We start from the raw sequence: 20406 nt of genomic DNA, 5'->3' as shown, positions 1-20406 counted from the left end.
GCGACTTGAGGCTAATTAGCCTAAAACAAGTGTGATTTAAATGTAGCAGAAGGTGAGACGGATTTGTAAAAGGACACCGACGGCCTGGAAAACTGAAACATTATAAAATATGTTTGTTTAATTAGTGACCATTATTTTAAAAAATGGTAAAATAAACACACAAGGACACCTCATTAGGTACGGAGCAAGGGTCCAAGCTAGCGATAGCATTTACTTTTTACATATTAATAAAGGTGAAGAGCAAACAAAACAAGCATCTGATGGACGCTGTCAATCAAAAGAGTGTAAATAAAAATGTAAATGCAAAAATCATAGCTGTGCGTCAAAAATTACATAGCATTGCTAATACATTGGGCGCGTCTCACACTGTGCTGCATTAGCAATTAGCAACTGTCAATTCATCAATGACAAATACATTTGCTGCTCACTCATTCCAAATCAAATTATACTATTTTATAATAATGCTTTTGTAGATGAAAAGAGGATCATTTGCTAATCTAATATTGATAACAGTACTTGACATTTATGACAAAAGATGTATCCTGTGTTTAGGGTTAACGGGCTTCACCCCACTTGTACACTTGTGTGAGATTTAGGGCCGACGTGTTAAGATGCAGAGCACCCTGATGCCATCAAAAACACACCCAGTCAAGGAATAGATTGTCAAGAATGTCCCAGAAGAGGCGTAGCAGCTTTACATATACCAGAAACACCTTACTAGGCTATTCTATGTTGCACACACACAGAGAAACCTCGAGAAGCAAAGGTGAGTCAGTCTCAAGTCAGACAGCGTGCAGGTCGCTCTGCCTTCTAAGGTTAACTCGTCCTCCTTTCCTTCCTCCTCCTCCTTTTCCTCACTGAGGTGAGGCGGGGAGAGCCCCAGTCAGAGTCGGATTGCTCTTCTATATATGGACAAACTTCTAAAGGGGAAGAGATAAATGTTTGGGAAAGTGATGTCACGGTTTGACTCCACAGCTTGTTGCAATACAAAATAATACAAAGCTCATATTTTTTGATCCTCTGCAAATAACTATTAATGCCGTACTGATGAGCTCCATATCAAGGATATAGACAAATATAATTATTTTCAGAATTCCAAACATATGGAGTCCGCTTCTGCCGGTGCTGAGCTCACTGGCAGCTTCCCAAGGTATTCCAGTCATTTTGGGAAGGGGAACGCTTGGCCTTGTATGGGATGATGATGATCCCATTGACTTGTGATGCCTTTGTGGGCAAACGAATACGGTCAGAGAGTCCACGAGAGTCTAAAATTAAGAGATTACGTGGTATGGAAATCTCACCTCTCCATTACAATGAATCTGCAATTTTGGCATTGTTATTGTTAGAATGACGAAGGGAGGGCGTTTCCTGCCGCGACTAGCATGCACAACCAGTTTACCTTTGCTGGATATATGCCAACCAAATTTGAATGTACGAGCTAATATAAGCTTTACACGTGGGATCAGGTTTCGATTGTAGAAGAGTGGACGAAAAAAAGGAAAATATGCAACAAATTGAAGGGGGAAAAAAGTGTAAACAAGCCTCGAGCATGTGGGTATTAATGAGCGTCCCAGAGGAGTCATGAGGGTGAAACTGAGGATGTCCATTTCCTGCAGATAAGTCCCAACAAGCTGCACGGAAGCCATTGTAAACAACTTTGATCAATGCTTCCATTACAGCAAATTAATTGGGGCGATTTGGCAAAGACACACATTTTACAATTTCTGCCAGGCTATGTAAACAGTTTTTAAATTACTTTTTTTTTTTTTTTAACAAGTACAGTGAAAAGCAGATAATTCCAGTCGAGCTACGGATTTTAAAAGGGTATAGGAAGGAAGAAAAGTCAATCCAAGCAAAGTCAAAATGAGTTTCTTAAGAGAATAAGGAGGTCATCGAGGAAACGCCGCCAGGAAATGATCATTTTCCAATGACGAAAGAGCCAAAGAAGGAGTTTGGGCTGGAGAATGAGCCAGTCCTTTTATTGACAGAAAACAACACGTCTGTCTGGTAATGTTCTAAACACAAATGCGTTCTTCTTGACGCCTTCAACATTATGAAAAAAGAAAAAACGTGCACGCTTGACGTCAAACACTTGAAATAAAATGGCAAGTCACTTTGTGCGCCGTGTCCAAATCAATAACTTTGCTTCCTGGTACTAAAAAAAACAAAATGGCAGTGTTGGGAATCATTCACTCATTCCCTATGTCCCTAATCAATTTCTGCGCCATGAAAGTATATCAAAATGAGTTAGAGTTACATTTAGAAAAACTTTTTTTTGTCTAAATGGAGTAACTCAACCCAAAGATTCCACAGAAATGTAGTAATTAGTGAATGAGTTACCAAAAAGAGAAATCACAAACGTCACTTCCTGTCTTTTTTTTAAAGTCACATGACCTCCAAAAAAGGAAATGCCGACTGGAAAGAAGAAAAATGTCGACTATGTTTTGAGCTTCTTCTCTGAGGAGCCGCACTCACCCTCTTCTGATCCCGCATGAGTCCGCTTCTGCGTGGTTACTTTGAGCTTTTCTCCCGTCCTCGTGTCCGCCGCCTCCGCCACGCCAGCCTCGCGCTCCGGCTGTCCGGCGGCGGCGTCTCGGTGGCGCCCGTTCGTCTCCGCCTCTCCGTCTCCATCGTCCGAGATGGCTTCAGTCCTGCCGTGACGCCCCGCCGCCGCCGGCTCGCTCGCGTCCTCCCGAGTCTCGGGCGACATCACCGGGCTGCCGCACACCAAATCCGACAGGCTCAGGCGGCGTTTCCCGCCGTCTCGTTCCGACGCCTCCTCCTCCGAGGACGTCAAGTCGTGGATGGAGATGGACGGGTAGCTGCACGAGTCGATGGCGGAGAACAGGGCTTGGCCGGCGGGGTCGGTCAGCTCGCCGGCGCGCGAGGCCACGCGCATGCGTTGCCGCCTGGCTACGTTGCGCCGCCGCACGGCACTGCGCCGCTCGTCGTCCTCGCTGCTGGAGCTGGAGGCGCTGGCCGAGGAACTGGAGGCGCCGGCGGGCAGTGAGGGCGAGGTGGACGAGGGGATGGACAAGGTGGCGTAATCGCGCGGGCTCGGCGAGCGTGGGCGCGGCATCGGGTCCAGCCAAAACGCGCTGTCCGAATCGGAGTCGTCGTTTGTCAAAAAGACAGATGGCGGCCTGCTGCTCGGTCTCCTGGAGCGCTCCTCGTCGTCCCCTCCCGAGCTGGAATTATCAGAGTCCTCCGCTCCGACTTCAGCCCCGTCCACGCCCGTGGCGGCGGCCACCGCTGCCGTCGCCGCTCGGGTGGGGCGACGGCCACGAGCGTGCAGCTGCATGATGGCGTCCTCGCTCAGGTCCGAGTCCGAATCGGAGCTCCATCCCTCCAGCTCGCGGCGCACCAGCGAATCGAAAAAGGCCATCATGCGCGGGTCCTCCTGGATGGACTGGCTGACGTAGTCATGTGACAGGCCGCTGCCGCTGTTCAGAACCAGGCTGATGTACTCCTCGTGCGTGTACAGGCTCCGGCACGTGTCCTCCACGCAGCCGTCCAGATCGCCCAGGCTGTCGGGCTGCTGGTAAGGACTCCACACCTTGACGCACACACACAACACTTCATTTGTAAACGAAATTTATATCTAATTAATCTTCACCCACCTTGATGACCTTTTCCACGCCGGAGGAGCAGATCATGTACGTGTGCGGGTTGAAGCGGACCTGGTTGACGATGGAGCGGTGGCCTTTGAGGACCATGAAGGCGCCGTTCACCACGCGTCCGCCTGCACAGCCAAACGTATCAGCAGAAGTCGTCGTTTTTCCCGCAGAGAGGCGTCACCGAATAACTCACCCGTTTCGGGGTCCTTGGGGATTTTCCACATGTAGAGGTTAAAGTCATCCGAGCCGGACAGGATGTACTAAGGACACACAAACCGGGTCAGGATGTAGTACGAAACTCACAGTGTGAATATCGAATTTGAGCGGCTTCCTGGCGGCGTCTTCGCCGAATTCAAAGGTTGCTGCCGTGTTTTGTAAGCAGCTGAGGCTCGTGTGAAGGCCGCCAGTAAACACGTGGGCGACGTGAGGATGGTAGACTAGCGGGGTTGATTTATTTTTCTTCTTCATTTGTCTTCCCGTGAACACAACAGAGTCAAGATGTCACTTTTCAGACAAATCTTTTCAATTGACCTTCGCTTCTGACTCTTTGCGTATCAGGCTGGAGTCTTCCGCCGCTTCCAATCATGTGAAAATGTTTTATTATTTTCCCGGTGAAACATTGGCCTTGTCTCTGCGTGGGTGTTTTTTTTTTTTTCTGTGTTGTCACCGTGGAGAGAAGCTGAGACACGTAAAAAAAGGGCGACTTTTTTTTTTTTCTTTAAACCCTCAAAACAAAATGTCTGCATACAAAGGAGAAGTACAAACTGACTAATCGATCATGCGAAAATGTCACTGATCTTAAACTTGTGATTTGAAACGAGATCCATGAGCGGCGGCGCCCCACCTGATCGCGGTCTCCGGCGAAGCAGCAGCTTTTCATGGTGCAGTAGTTGAAGTAGCCCTGGTTGTCGAACTGAAAGCTGGGCAGGCGCGAGTGCAGCTCGTAGAGGACGGGCGGCAGGCGGCGGCGCAGCGCCAGCAGCTGCGTGCCCGTGCTGTTGAAGCGCACGCTCATGGCGCTCTGCAGCGACATACTGCCGCCGTAGCGTAGCAGCGTGCTAAGGACGACAATTAGCAGGACGCTATTTAATGACAGAAATGCTCTTAAGCTCCTGATGGCTGTGATGTCATCACTCCATTCACACCTTGTTGCTTGAAAACATTAAATAGGGAGACAGTGCCACCTAGTGGACACTTTGAGGTACCATTGGGCACAGCAAAACAATTAGTGGACAATCAAATCATGATGGACTCATCTTCAGGGATGACGTTCTTACCTGCGTGGCTTGCGGATGTCCCACAGCCCGACGCCTTCTTTGGAGTTGGCGGTGGCCAGCAGACGAGGTTCCACCGGGTTAAACATCACGCTGTGAAAGGCCGACGAGTAATTGGCCAGGCAAAACGGTTCTGGAGATGGTAAAGGACATTAAAAATACACGTTGTGGGCAAGAGCACCACGACGGATCACGCGATACCTCCGTACGGCGGCTCTCGCGTGTCCCAGATGAGGACGCGGCCGTCGTCGGACGAGCTGGCGAAGACGTTGTCGTTTACGGGGCTGACCGAGAGGCTGTACACGGCGTCGATGTGCAAGAACACGTTGAGCGTCTCCCGCCTGTGACAGCAGCGGTAAACAATTGTGTGTTTTCATCACGAGCTAACAGGCTAATTACTACCGTGACGTACCGCTCCACGTCGTGAAGAATCACCTGCTCGTCGTTTCCTGTTCCGAAGAAAGAAAAACAGAAACGTCAGCGGTGATGTCGAAATGAAGGCAGAAATGGAATTCCACCGCCGCACATTACCTCCTGAGAAGACCTTCTTGTTGCTGCTGTCAAAGGCGAGGCAGAAGATGTTGGACAGATGTTCTCCCTTCAGCTTGAGTGGCTTGGAGCGAGCGTGGAGGGCTTCTTCCATGTTCCACAAGAGCACCCGCCGGTCATCTCCGCCTGCAAACAACAAATCCGTGACGCCACAGATTTTCCAACTTCTATTTAAGTAAATGATATGAATCACGACTTCTCCTTTCCCCCCTTTTTTAAACACATTATCAGAACTTCAAAGTCCAAGTTTGTACTTTTTAACTTCTCCATGAGGAGTCAAAACAGTTCCAGTCTGAATTTACTCAAGTATTTGTATTAAAACATACACTGAGCACATCAGCCATCTCTAAATAGATGGAAGTCAAGTTTAGAAGTTAAGGTACAAAGCCATAAAGTTCAGGCTGCATTATTTTTCACTTCTACTTAAATAAATGAATTAAAACAATATTTGTGTTGAATCATTTTATCATCATAATAAACCAGTCGACATGGTTACATGTCATGCCTGTCATGTTACCAAGAGGCCCACACGATTATTATTAGCCACGTCAAAACACTATTATGCTAGCATGGCGGCTTACGTGGGCGGCTACGAGAGCACTCTGGGGCGGCATAAAGAGCTTCACCCAGCCGGGCTGACAAACACCCACAGCCCGGTTCATGTGAAGTCAATGTGTTGACGTTATAAAAGCTAAGCTAACGGGCAAACGTAAGAAAGTCTAGAATGCTAGGTTGCTAGTTGTCTTAGCATGCTAAGCTAACTAGCACTACGAAGCAGCCGTGCATGCTAGCAAAGTTTGCCCGGGTATGGGTTACCCACCGGACACCAGCCACTCGCCGCCGTTGTTGGAGAATTCGATGGCGTTGACACAGCCAAAGTGTCCGAGCATGTCCTTCTTGTACAGGCTGGTGCAACCGGCCAACCTGCGCCGCTGGAACTCGTCCTTCATCAGCGGATGCCCCGTCAACCGGCGGCGGGACAGAAAGCCCACCGAAGAGCGCATACCGCAGCCCTTCAGCTCTTTCATGACAGCGGTGGTGGGTGACTACCAAGCTCCGTGAACACTCTTCATCTGCTGGCCAACTTGTGACACCCGTAGCCCGGCGTGGTGCTCATTGTTGTGGCGGAGGCTGTGGAGATATGGCAGTCCGAGCGAAGGGTTCCCACTCCGGTCGCTGGAGTGGAGGACCCCCCTCCCCCTAGCGTCCCTCCTCCCACTTGCATCAACACCACCGTGAAGATGACAAAAAAATACATATTTATCGGCTCATTGTGCATTTTAATTCTTTTAAAATTTGAATAATTTTAGCAAACATTTATGAAATTATTGTACTGTAGTAAATAATAAAAATACTGCAACTACAGTTTTAGTGTGTAGTAGTTTTATTACATAGAGATTTTTGGGATGACAGTGGTTTCAACCAAAGAAAAAACAAATAAGCTCATGTTGAAAAAAGGGCTTTACTGTAATTAGTTTTTTTTTTTTTTAAATGAGTGCACATACGTATACAATCATGCAGTGCATCGTTGTCCTTAAAGCACAATCAGCACCGGGGATGTTCAAACTGGTGACTTGATGAAATAAATGTAGGCACTTATCAAGAATCTGCCAACAAATACAATAAAAAGACATATGTACGCCACTCAAATGTGATTTATGTCACATGACGCACTACAAAAGTAGTTGCCAATTTGCCACGATACAATTTACATTTAATGATGGGATCTATGTGATGTCATCCGGTCAACACACTCAAACACACACACACACACACTGCTTCAAAGTGACATCTGCGGGAGTGTCGAAGTCGCAAATGAAAAATTCTGCTTTTAACGTTGTAAAGTCGTAGCTCGCGTTGTGCTATTTGTTGCTTTAAAGGAGACATATTATGCAGTTTGTTATCATTTAAAATACTTCTCAATACTGCTGGACCTGATTTGGTTCCAATAAAAATCTCCCAACTCATCAAATTGTGACATCACAGCGGCGAAATGATTTGGAATGGCGTTATCACAGTTGGAGACAGTTTCAAAAATTGGCTGAGAATTAAAGACTTATTTGGTTGTTTAATTTGTACAAACCATTAAAAAATCAGTTTTCCATAATATGTCCCCTTTATGTCTAATTATATCTACTATTGCACATGTTATCTAATGTTTCCCGGCATAAAAATACTTTCAGTCTTTCTTTTTTAAATATATATATCCTTCATTCGTGTGCAGGGTGTGCTTTCAGTGCCACGGCGTCCATTTTGGATGCGAGATTAGCATTTAGCTTGAGTGTTATTCATCTAAAAAGAACAATAACAAAGCCGAGGTTGTAGCATGGATTAAAAACAAAGATACGACACAGATGACGTAAAAGTTGGTTAAACGGGTTGGCACAAGGGCGAGGAGGGCGGGTTCTTAGTAGGGGCCTTTGGCGTGGCCGAAGACGGCGATGGGGAAATGTTTGACGTGTGACGACCACTGCGCCGCCAGCTGGAAAAACTTGACGTCGTTCCACTCCACGCCGTCGATCGACACTGACCCGCAAACAAACACAACGCGGCTCACTCAAAGGGTAAAACGACCCCAAAAAATATATTAAAAAAATTCAAACAGACAAATAATGCACCTTCAAAATAAAAGAATGCATCAAATCTTTTTGACGAGTATGATGAGTTCTAAAATTATTTTTGAATGAATGACACGTTACCTGTCAACATGTTGTGCTGGTGCTTGGCGGTGCAGATGAGACGACTGATGCCGTCGATCACCTGACTCTTGGACTCCACCTCCTTGTCTTTGCTCTTCTTTGGTAGGAACATCACTGCAACGACACAACAAGCTCTTAAAAAAATTTTAATTTTTGTTTTTCTTGATTTTCTACATCCTGTTTTGATTAACATGAAAAGCTGAACATTATTTTGTGCTTCACCTTTCTTGTTCTTCTCCTTGGTCACCACCGTCATGGACATGGCGGGCAGGGTGCCGGGCTCGGCGCCCCCCGCGGGCAGCCGGCTGACCTGCAGCGAGCGGAAATTGCACTTGAGCGTATTCTTAGCGGCGGAGGTCGAGGAGGAGTCGCGCTTCTCCAAGTCTTTCTTTCTATCCGCCACCCAGTAGTCCACCTGAAGACCCATCAGCTCCGCCTGACTCCCGGGACTGAAAGTGACATCACGCATAAATTAAGCCAGCTGGTAAGAAATCAAAAACCGTTTCAAACACGGCCTCACCTGTACAGGCAGAAACTCGTGTTGACGGACGGCGAGGAGGGCGGGGTGGGCGACACCTCTTTCAGCGTTGGTGGCACGTGAGGCGGCGAGGCGAGTAGGAGCGAGGAACCGGCGGGCGCCGCGTCATCCGAGTCGCCTTCAGAGGAGGAAGTCGCTTATTAAGTGAGTTTATCGACTTCAATAACTTGAAGTGCAGCTAGCAATAATCAAAAAATAATTCATGAATTACAATAACATGGGAAAAAAATGCTTGCCTGCCGTTGCTGATGTTTGCTCAACTATTCCTACTTTAACCATCTGCAGGATTGACAAGATGACACAAAAAGGAGAAGTCAGCGCCTGAATGGTCAATTCAGTGTCACATGACAAGGGGGGGGGCATTACTCACGCCAACGAACGGGATGAATTTCTGACACGAGTCCTCGTCGGGGCTGCGGGGAAAAAAATAAGAATTAAAGCGCTGGATGACATTTTAGGGATTTCAATCTACTGCAAGAAAGAGGCACTAAAAGCAAAGGCAAGGCAGAAGAAACAAAAGTTATCTAAGATTAGATTTAGTCACTTGGGTCATAATATTAGGGACACCTACACCATCGAATAACGCAAATGAAGTAAGTGTGGTAGATGAATTACAAAAAAATCTAACGGTGCTTTAAATATTCCCGGGATTTGATTTACAGTGTTCCTAATATTACGACCCGGTGAGCAACTTCAACATGCCGACTGGCCGCCAATCAACGCGGAGTCACGTGACCTCCTCCAAGCAAGACGTACGGCAAACACGAAAGGGGAAAGTGCAGCGAGCCTAAATAAAAAATAAAGCAAGAACCTCTCTACTTCTACGGCTATCACGCCATGTGCTATTTTCCCCGAGTGGAAAAATAGCCAAAAGAGGAAAGATGAGGTGAGAGGTTGTTGCTCTTGCCTTGAAGACACCTGCCATCGCCCCCCCAGGGAAGAAATTGACAGGCTATACAAAAGTGAAAGGGGGGGGGGGGGAACAGAAGAAGAACACAAGCTGAATGTACAGCCCACAGTTGCCTAGCAACAAGATGCACCGTGATGTAGTTAAAGATGCACATGCAAAATGCAAAGTTAGGACTATTCTCGTGATATGACAACTTTTCTCTCCGCAAACTATGACCGTCACTTTACAAGACGGAAAATGGCGGCAGCATACACACACGCGCAACACAAACGCACACACGGATGGGAGAGGGAACATGACTGACGAGGCGGCGTGAGAGAGCAACTGAAAATGGCGCACAATACCTGACGGAAAAATCGAAATGAAAGCTCTTTTTCCTTGGAAAACAAAAAAAGTCACAAAAGAAAACAAAAACAACGAGACAAAGCACACAAATATGTTATTTGCGCACGCACACAATGATAGACACACACCAACACGCTCATCATTAACTTTTTTGTAATTTTTTTTCCCCCCTGCACAAGTTTTTAATGACCTAATAAAGATGGACCCAAATATTAGGAACAGCTAATCAAAATACCTTTTTTGTTTGTACGTGAGCATGGCTTCGGCGATGGGAAGTTGGTGGGCTCCGTTGGCGCCCAGCATGTACTGCGTCACCCGAGAAACCACGTCCGGACTTTCCTGGACTGCACACACACATAGTTGACATCAATACAATATACAATTGTCATTATGTATCTTCCGGGATACCCTGCAAATACTTCTTTGAGAGGGTTAGCTACAAAATCAGTCTTCAGGAGTCCAAACATTGGACTGGGGAAGTCCTTACCGACGACAGGAGCCTCAGGTTTGTGAAAGAGGTCCCTCCAGGCGGCGTCCTGGAACAAAGCGTTGTATCGGTAGTCCATGGCGCCCAGATACTTGGACACGGGGTGTGCACCTGAACGCAACCATAAATGTCGTTTCATAATGTTTATCATTTTAAAAGTGAAATGTGGGACGCACCCAGCGGGATGATGAGGAAGCGCATGTAGCCCAGCCAGTCGGGGGTCTTGTGGGTCAGGTGGTCCACAAAGAGGCGGAGCACGGCGCTGAGGTAGTGCTGCGCGCCGGCCACCGCAACCTTGATGGGGACCGGCGTCTGAGAGTTACAGTTGCAGCTGCGCATAAAATTAATCAAATCAAAAATTCATTTTTTAAAATTATTTTCTCTTTAATACAAAGCGGTGAGTCATTAAATAAAGATTTCAGCAGCCATTCAAAAAGCCTGGGATGTATTTGATTGGTCAAGGGCGGTTATGAGTGAGCCCCTACTTATTCTGCCTAGCAACAAGCAAAAAGGAAGCAGGGAGGAAAAAAAAGGGGCTCACAATCTCTGTATGCGGGACACGATGGTGTTGAACGCCGCCTGGATGTCGGCCGTGGTGCAGGTGCACACCACGGGGAGGTGGTGGTTCTGGAGCACGTCCGACAAGTACTGAAGGTAGAGCAGAAGGTACGTTCAGAACAGGAACGTCCTAAGAGAATTCAGCGGCGAGCTCACCTGGCCCTGCCAGTCGGACGTGTTGATGAGGATGATGCTATCGGGAAGCTGGTTGTCCGACACCAAGATATGGTTGAGCTGATCGTACACCGTCTTCCTTGGGATCTGCACGGAGAAGGTTTGCTTTAGGAGGATTTCCAACGTGCTAATTTTGTGTGTACTTACTTGCAAATGGCTGCGAGTGTCCAGCGCCCGCTCGTTGTCCAAACTGTTGGCCCGTTCGTTCTGAGGCCTGCTGGCCTGGCGCTCCTTCAGCGACGTGCTGCGACCTCGCCGGCCCGCCATCTTGGGCTCCTGTCTGGAAAAGACAAACATACTTTGGTTCCCTGCATAATGATAAATAATCGATTTGTTTACCTGTTAGACGAAATAATGAGCGACTCAGTCTTGGTCATCTTGCCACTTGGAGGAAGCCTGTCCAAGAACGTGTCCATGTTGTCCATCTCCAACTCGGTGGTCGGCGTCACCGCCTCTGGTTGCTCCTGAGAAAAATCGGAATCACTTCCAATAATATTGATCAATGTGTGTGTGTGTGTGTATACACTCACATCGGAGACATTGTCAGACACGTTGTCCTCACCGACGCATTTGTTTTTATCGGGCTCCATCTGGAATCGGCGCACAAACGTATGACTATGAATACGATTGATTGACGATCGATATTAACGGACGCTCTGACCGGGCTGGGGGGCTCGCGGTGGCTACGGCTACTGTGGATGCTTCCGATTTCCGTCTGCGAGCTGGACAAGGACATGCCCTCGAAATACGGCCTGAAACAGAACATGAACTTTTTTAACTCCTTATCGAAAAAAAATCGGTCATACTGTACATCCTCACTTGAGTTTGGGTTTGGGTGTGCTGAGGACGCTGTCATCATCATCCAGCTCAGGTCCGCTATCGCTGGGGTTGTCGAATTCAATACTATCCAGGTCCAGATCTTCCTCCTCCACCTCAGGAGGAACCTCAGCTGGATCCTGCTCCGAGTCCAGAACCTCAGTAGAAACACACACACGGTTAGTAACCACCTGATGGCCCAGTAGAGTCAACTTCATCATCCCAAAGAGTCGGGTCACCTCGTCAGATACTCGGAACCTCTTGAGGAGAGCGACAACTCGCTGCTTGAAGTTTTGCTGCTAAAAGAACACACAATGAACACACATAAGTCCGCACACCTTAGCTTTAGCTTACAGTTTGTTTACCCTTAGCGCTATCTTAATTTCAGTCCTTAAATATTGATTAGCTTCATTTTTATTTTTTTTACTTACTCTTGTCATGGATGCCGTTCTGACGATGGACCTTCTCTGCTTCTTTGGTTTCCTCACATCATAGTCATCATCTTCCAGATCCTGAAGAGCATCGAAATACTCAGAAAAATGATTTCACTACACTCCGTGTTGATCGATTCTAGACAATCTCACCTGAGCCTGAGCCGCATCGTCGCTGGCCTCCTGCTCTGAGGAGAAGCTCTCGTATTCCTCCTCTGAGTAGTTGTCTGAACAAGAAGATAAAGAAGTGGGCAGCTGGTGGACCATCTGATTTCCTCAATGCTAACATGCTAACACTGAAGGTGGTACCGGAGCATTTGATCTTGTGTCCGGCCTGCAGGCTGCCGTCCTCATGATCGATGGGCTGGCTGGAGAGCGAGAATATCCAGATCTCGGCCACCTTCCCTAGAAGCTCCTTCTGGTGGCTGCAGAGAGGTAGCACCTGGCCCCCCTCCGTCGGATGTTGCATCACCTGGATCGCGACATAAAATATCAGTATCTGGGTCTTCATCAAGGTGGAACCTGAGCAGATGTCGCTACCTCGGCCATGTCGATGGAGCCCACAGCCAGCGTCTTGTAACCCAGGATGGTGCGGTTCTTGTAGCGTTTGCGTCTCTGCAGCAGAATTTGAAGCTTGTTGCCTTCACGCTTCAGGAAGTGAGGGTACTGATGGAGGAGGAACGTGAAACATCAAGTCACTCGGGAATATTTCCGGTCTTTGAATTCCAGTCACACCTGCAGGGAAAAGGTGAGGGCCAGGTCTGTCTCCACAGACCCGCTGGGCGGCAGCACGATCTCGTGGGACCTCAGGATGCGCTTGGAGCCCTGGAAACACACAACCACACATCCTGATTTGCATTTTTTATCTTACTCAGTGATCGGCGTGGGCATTCCTACTTGAATTTTGACGGCGATGACCACAGAGATGAGTTCCTTGTCTAGTTCTCTGAGCACCACCAGTTTTTTCAGAGTCAGACTGCAAAGCCTGATGGGAAAAAGGTCAACATGTCAGTAAACACAAGTCGTTGCAGTACCAAAACGTCTCAACAGAGGGCACTGTTATTCCTTGCTCCAGCAAACCATGAGTTTTTATTTCATGACAAAACTGGTAAAATGACAAAAATAATAATTAAAAATATAAATAATATTGATAATATAATTCTTAAAACTAAGGAATAGTCCAAATAAATGATAATAGTAGAGATGAAATTAAAAAAACATTTATTAATTGCAATTTAATATTAAAAAAAAAATTCATAAACAGCAAATATTTCTAAAAAGCATTTAAATAACTTCACTCAATCCCATAAATGAAGACAACATAGTGGCAGTTTCCTGGACCTGAAGTTTGTGCCAAATGGGCACCCTGGGGAGGACCACGGAGGGGGTCCGGCCCAGGGGTTGGCATTGTCTGAGTGTGAGGCAGCGAGTGAGACTTTGGGGGTGTTTTGAGATACTTCCTCCATGAGACAAAAGTTAAAGCTGGAAGAACCCTTTGCTTCTCTTCGACTAAATTATTCCAAGAGGTTCAGCATGAATCATCTCCTTTTGAGAGCCCCCCCACGGTGCACTTTGGACCACTGACCTCGCTGATTAAACATTGGCCAGCGAATCCTTTCCCCATGGCCAGAAAGCCGTTTCCTTGCCAACAAGCGGAGAAACGACAGGGTGGCCTGACATAAACGGAATCTGTCTCCAGATTCTATTTGAAGAATCATTCACGTGCGGTTGAAAAAATCCCGTTGGATCCCACTGACGAGAAAAAACAAACATTGAGACAATCGGGTTGACAATGGCAGGTTTGAGGCAGCTTTCAATGGCGACCTTTCTGCCAGCACGACTGCGGTACGTCAGCCCCAGAGAAGGCCCAGGCACGGCCGCCGCCACCGGCCCCCGTCAAGGCGCACATTGTCCTGACAATAGGCGCATTCTGTGTTCTGGTTCCGAGTGCCGTGCCGGTCTGGATCAGGATGTGAAGGCGGATGGAGCTAAATTTCTTCCAGTCACGTTTGGGCTTAGATGTTGGTCTTTGTTTTGGAATGGACAGAATGTTTCCTTCATTAACTATAACGTGACGAACGATTAATCGTTGGATCCAGATTTAATCAATTAATCGTCGGACAATCAAAACTTGCAGTGTGACTCCCATCTGTTCCGTTTGGATTGCGCTTTGTTCAGTGTCGCACGCACTAGACAGCTGCTGAATTTTTTTTCACACACACACACACACACACACACACTGCCCCCCCCCCCCCCAAAGGACACATGGCCTTGCGAGCCTTTGCTGAGGTCAGCGTGATGCTTTTCTGAAGATTATGCAATCTCCGAGTCACATGATACACTCAACGAACAATTTGGGATGCACATTTGGTAGGACCGATTAAACTTCATGCTAAGCTATGATAACGACGCCATTTTAATTGAGTCAGATGCCCTTTTTTTAATTCATCTAAAACGTCTCGGTCGTCCTTCGGTGAGCATTTCATGTCGTCAGCGTATTTTTTCCATCGATCACAAAGAATCGGGTTTCAAGCGGTCCGACCTTTCGGGTTCGCGAGGAACGTCGCCGAGCGGACTAAGTGGGATCTGATTCACGGAAACGCAACACCCGACGTGAAGGCACGCGAAATAGCTGCCATGCACATGACCACGGAAAAAAAAAAAAAGAAAGGACGGAGAGTGTTTAGGGATTTATTTACTTGAGTTCTACCGGGCAAGATGGATGTTTTTTAATTGGCAATTACATGACAAGTATGTTGCGTATTCTTCTTTCTGTGTGTGTATTATACTGCCTCCTGGTGGCCAAGGCAGGCACAACAGACAAATATTGAAATGATATTGAATGATCTTTTTACTCTACCTTAATCTTAAGTATTATAGTATGCTAAAAAAATATATAACATGGGGCATGCTGGAACAGATTGCATTTCCATTCATTTGATTTTTTTTTTTTTTTGCTTCAAGAGTCATACGCTATGTTGACCTTCCGCTCAATAAAATATGACGCACGTTCACGTCAAATAACTGGACGCACTCTCTTGTCCGAGCATCTGTGTAACAAACACATAAAAGTACAGTAGCTCCTAATGCATCTCTCACTCACACACACTCACACACAGACACACACACGCTCCACTTTACCCATAATGGATGTGCACTTGTTAACCTACATCAGCAGATGATTTCCATGGTAACCCTGGAAATCCACGCAAAAAAATCAAAGCGAACGAACCAGGTGCTCGGTGTTCTCGGGGAAAATGTCTTTTTAATTGAGATGAGCTGCACTCTAAGTCACCGGTTTATTGTCAGGCGGAATTCGTGGAACACCAAATTATGTAAAAATCGACAAACAGCAGGAGGAACTTAAAGATGTGTGTTCTGTCGACATTTATTTTTATTTTTGCCCCTTCTAGCCACACAATCCAATTTATTTCTGTACATTCTCTGGTTTTATATTTGATTATATTTTATTCAAGGCCCACAATTGTGAATTCTGCCTAGCAACAAGTGTGTCTTGACTCGCTGGGTGAAAAAAAAAAAATTAAACTGTCAAATTTAAAGACACCAGGATGGGAGAGAGTTCAGCGAGTACGAGTATTTCAACTATTCAAAAGTGTGCGTGGCGGATTGCTTTCATGTGAGAATCTTAACGTGAAACACACACACACACAAAACACACACACACACGTGCACACTTCCATGAATATTGGAACACACTTGTCACTGAGCTACTTGCTAAGTCGCTAACAATACGTGTTGAACACAGGATGTTAAACAAGTGACCACAGACCACACACACACATACACAAACACAATGTGTGCAATCAATCAGCTGTGGCTCCTCCACATTATTCCGACGTCTGCTGTCGGCGCTTCAGTGTTCAGCTGCTCATGCAATATTCAGCAGCGGGATTTACAGGCTGGCTCTGCACATGTGTGTACGTGTGTGAGTGGGATGGCGGCCCAAAATAGATTTTAAGCCCAACCTGTCAGACCAGAGAAAAATATGCCATGACAGGACAAGTCTGTGAATGGGTGATTATGCACTAGAACACAAACACACATATAAAAAAACAATGATACGCTGCTAAGTAAACATGCATAGATTCTTTATCCTCTGTGAAAAATGATAGGATAACTTTGGACCTGGACTTTTATGACTTAGCTCAAACACGAACGTAAACGCAATAATAATAGCAATAATAATAACCAGGCGGGTCAGTGAGGCAAAGTCGAAACTCCTAGTTTGTGGGTCAGTGGATCATTAAACGCTAAAGGTGTGTGTGTTTTTTTTTTTTTACATTGCAACACCACAATTTGCGAAAATACAAAACTCATTATCTATTTTTCATTAGCATTTAAAAGATGCAGGATTTAAAATGATGGAAAATGTTTTATTTTTTCACACATTTGAATGTAGCTCCATTATTCATGAATCACTATTTCCCCTCGAACGACAAAAGGGAAGAAAGGCACAAAGAAAAGAGGAGAAAAAAAGAGTCATTAAGAAGAGGGCAAATCACCATCATAATCTTTTTCTCCATTAAGACCCCGAGGAGACGCACCTCATCATCATCATTTATTGATGGAGGCCGCCAAGGCCTCGTGCCAAGCTTCTTTTCATCTCGAATATTTTTGGCAGTGGTCTCACTGTGCCGCCTTTTAATTAGCCTCTCATGCATGCCCGCACACGCAAACACACACGTGTGTGCTTATCTGGGGAAAAACGATACGATCTGGAAAGGCTCCCAAGGAGACATGAGAGCATTCTTCATATTTTCCAGTTGAATAAAAAATGAATGAGGTGAGATGAAGAGCTTCAGGGCCAAGCACAAAAAAAAAAAAAAAAAAAAAACAGGCGGAAGACAGAGATTCTTATTATGATAAATACTAATGTAGCCTGCCAAATAGTGCTCCCATCAATTACTAATGTCTGTTAAGTCAACATTTGGACACAAATCAAACAGCTTCCAGATCATAAACTATAAAAACCGAGCGAGCACGAGCGCTAAATAATAAATACGACAAATCAGATTTGTAAAACTCGTAAAGACGGCAAATGAACATTTGAGGAAATGAATCAAAATGGAGGCACAGGTGCCAAATAAGAACTTCTGACGATTACATCACTCCAAAACTGTGACCAAGAAGAAGAAAGTGGAATTGTCTTGAGTGATTAAAAGAGGACGGCAGCTTCAGTAGCAGCAGAAAGAAAAAAAAAAAAAAGCTGAGTGAAGCAATTGGGCAAAAAGCCATTTTGGACAATAGTGTTCATTAGTGAGAGTTGCTGCTAATCTGCTAACGCGGCCAAGTGGAGATTTGCAAGCGTTCAAATCAACTTTTTTTATTTCCCAGAGCGTGGACTGGAAACGTTCATTTAATGTCGAGGCTGTGGAGGGAGATTATTACGTTTAAATCCCGCTAATGGCAAGCACAATCAATGTTCTCAGTAGTTATGTGGAATGTGCTGTTAGCATTCTGTGCTTACATGTTAGCATGCCATCTGTTAATGCATACCTTTAAAAATAAAAAACTGAGGAAGGAAAAAAAAATGGTTTCAGGATAGAAGTCAGGTTGTGCAACTCTGAAAGAAGGAAGAAAGGGGGAAGAAATAAAGGAGGTCAGGTAGGAATAGATGGCATAAAAAACTGTTGTGGAAGTCAGTAAGACAAGAAGGAGGTCAGAAATGATGGAAGGATATCAGGAATCAAGAAAGGCGGACAAGCAGAAGGAAGGAAGGATGAAAAATGAACTCCAAGAGAAGGAAGGATGAAATTGAAGGATAAGAGGAGGGAGGGAAAAACACCTGAGCTGCACCATATATTGCATTGAAACAAATATAAGTGCACTTGAGCAAAGTCAGACTGTCCGAGTGTGTGTGTGTGTCCTCCAGGACTTTGCTGTGTCAGCGTGTCGCTCTTACATAATAATTAAGATTCGCTAGGAGGACAGGAAGTGTACAAGAAGCATCGATCCGACCTCATTTTGGGCCGAATCAGAGGAAAAGCTATCATGCTAACACCCTCCAAGATGCTAACGTCAGCGTGCCTTCCTACGGAGTAGATTCCCTGGATGCAACAACAAAAGCGGATGGCTTCCAAACAAAGAGAGGTTCTCGCCGCCTTCTCCGCCATCCTACTCTGCATTCCCGCAGCTCGAGCATCCCTTGTGGACAAAAGAGCGAGTGTCCCGAGCGTCCCGAGCATCAGTCGGCCAAGCAACCTCCGCAGATGAACGTTTACCGGGGGGCGTGAGACTCAATGCTCTCTGTATAGTTTAATGTTTTTTTGTGTTATACTATCCAAACGGCAAAAATGAGGCATAGACTTAATTTCCGAAAGGTCACACTAGTGCGTGCTCGGAATGAATTTCCACTTTTACTTAGTGCTTAACTATCAAAAAGATTAGAGAATCATACATAACTTTAAGAAGACACATTTGAAATTGTAATTTACAATGTGCAAGAAAAGTTGTTGAACGACTTTCTCATAAATTAGCTTCGCATCATTAGCCATGCGACTAAATTACCATAACGGTCCTTGAGTTTAGTGTACTAATTTTAAATCTTCGCTTAGCATATGAAAGAACTTTGTCAAACCGCTTACTTATAATGGCATCATTTGTTTGACACACATCACATGCTTTCACGGGCCACAGAAAATTATGTGGCGAGCCGATTCGAGCCCCCGGGCCTTAGGTTTGATACCTGTGCATTCGATGACGTGAGTGTTCCTAATAAAGTGTCCTATTCTCATATTAAATGTGTCATGGTGTGGCGGAGTTGCACATTGGTGATTGATCCAAATGAATCTATATAAAAAATATGGATTAAAATCAAATGTTATGGGTTGTATTAAATCTAAGGAGGGGCGCCGGGGTCATTTGGGTGTGTAGCATCCCTTCCCAGACGCATGCAAGCCTCCATCACAACCCATTGCTGCAGGCGGCCCATGCGCCCCGAGTCGTGGGGATCGGCACCATTACCACCCCGCCCGGTCAAGTACTGCAGCGGTGAAAGTTTTAAAAGGACGCCGCATGCGGTGAGGTGCAGCGGGAGGGCTTACCGAGGGATGCAGTTCGGAGACGAGCCGTCGATTTCCCACGTTGCGAACAAATTCATCGGCACCGGTCTGTTGAGAGCCCCGCTGCCGGGGAAGCTCAGCCGGCTACTTCTCTCCGCCATAGTTCCCGGGTCGCCTTCGTGCACGCCTGCCTCAATGGTTGGACGTGAGTCCGGGAAAACAGATGCGTCCTTCGCTCACGTGAGTGCGACACTCGAGCCTCGGTGTTTCTCCGCTCCAGCTCCTCGTTGCTCTGCTCGGCTTGGTGGAGCTGCGGTGCCGGTGTGGTGGGAGGGCGGGGCGAGGAGCCAGTGACCGTGGGGCTTGTTGTGCCCACCACGCTGCTCCTCGTCCCGCATATGAGGCCGATTAAGGGCGAGCGCCCTGAAGGGAGGGGCGGAGTTTTAAAGTGTGTGTGTGGGGGGGCGTAAATATATTTGAAATACATAACAATAAACAATGTTAGACCTCGCCTTCGTGTTTGTTGTCCCTGGGTAACATTTGACCCACATTCACTTGTTTACCTACCTGGCTGATAATTCATTGAGCTCAGGTTACATTAATCCACCAAAGCAGCCCGCGGGTTTTCCCCACAATTCTCATAATTTAGTCATTAAAACGTGGCATTCTACTCAGCTACTAAACAATACATTTATATTCAGGCTTCCAGCCAGAGATCCATTTTGGAACAGCTTTGCCCCACGAGGGTTGCGTGCCTGCAGTACTCAATACAAAACTTTGGTAACACTGCCCCCAAGTGGACACCAGAAATAACAGCATCCAAAAACATTTTTCAATATTTAGTAGTTTCTGGGGAGATGAACCAGTATAACAGCATAATCAGGTCTGCCAGGGAGTGTAGCGTGGGTTTTAAGGATTAACATGAATTGATGAAAGCAGCTTAGCTCGAGGAATCATCCAAAAATAGTCATATTTTAGCTTTTTAA

The 20406-nt window shown here is 46.2% G+C and overlaps 2 protein-coding genes across 7 annotated transcripts; both read right to left on the bottom strand.

Moving 5' to 3' along the window:
- Window positions 1-1947: 1947 nt before the first annotated feature.
- On the bottom strand, window positions 1948-6658 carry dcaf5 (ddb1 and cul4 associated factor 5). The gene is made up of 9 exons (XM_088400551.1): window positions 6261-6658; window positions 5423-5566; window positions 5304-5340; window positions 5093-5232; window positions 4895-5024; window positions 4462-4675; window positions 3811-3877; window positions 3621-3742; window positions 1948-3556 (listed from the first exon to the last, which is right to left on the bottom strand). The coding sequence occupies exons 1-9, from the start codon at window positions 6466-6468 to the stop codon at window positions 2438-2440; spliced, it is 2181 nt and encodes a 726-aa protein (XP_088256677.1). The 5' UTR covers window positions 6469-6658; the 3' UTR covers window positions 1948-2437.
- Window positions 6659-6801: 143 nt separating this feature from the next.
- pacs2 (phosphofurin acidic cluster sorting protein 2) lies at window positions 6802-19830 on the bottom strand. 6 transcript variants are annotated; one of them, XM_088400541.1, is made up of 26 exons: window positions 19463-19829; window positions 13296-13383; window positions 13134-13223; window positions 12939-13064; window positions 12708-12870; window positions 12552-12625; window positions 12399-12479; window positions 12207-12266; window positions 11971-12125; window positions 11813-11903; window positions 11682-11741; window positions 11491-11615; window positions 11299-11431; window positions 11134-11238; window positions 10961-11067; window positions 10596-10750; window positions 10420-10530; window positions 10168-10276; window positions 9932-9964; window positions 9585-9629; window positions 9048-9090; window positions 8914-8956; window positions 8660-8795; window positions 8362-8588; window positions 8140-8253; window positions 6802-7966 (listed from the first exon to the last, which is right to left on the bottom strand). In XM_088400541.1, the coding sequence occupies exons 1-26, from the start codon at window positions 19579-19581 to the stop codon at window positions 7848-7850; spliced, it is 2712 nt and encodes a 903-aa protein (XP_088256667.1). In that variant the 5' UTR covers window positions 19582-19829; the 3' UTR covers window positions 6802-7847. The 6 variants fall into 6 exon arrangements, with proteins under 6 accessions (XP_088256667.1, XP_088256668.1, XP_088256671.1 ...); XM_088400542.1 differs by having other exon boundaries at window positions 12207-12263; XM_088400545.1 differs by lacking the exon at window positions 9585-9629 and having other exon boundaries at window positions 19463-19828.
- Window positions 19831-20406: the final 576 nt, after the last annotated feature.

Source organism: Syngnathus floridae, chromosome 16 (genome assembly GCF_059516105.1).
Source record: "Syngnathus floridae isolate MCC-2025c chromosome 16, RoL_Sflo_1.0, whole genome shotgun sequence".
Classification (NCBI taxonomy): domain Eukaryota; kingdom Metazoa; phylum Chordata; class Actinopteri; order Syngnathiformes; family Syngnathidae; genus Syngnathus; species Syngnathus floridae.
The sequence above is the reverse complement of the archived record's forward strand: the minus strand, read 5'-3'. Positions and strand labels throughout refer to the sequence as shown.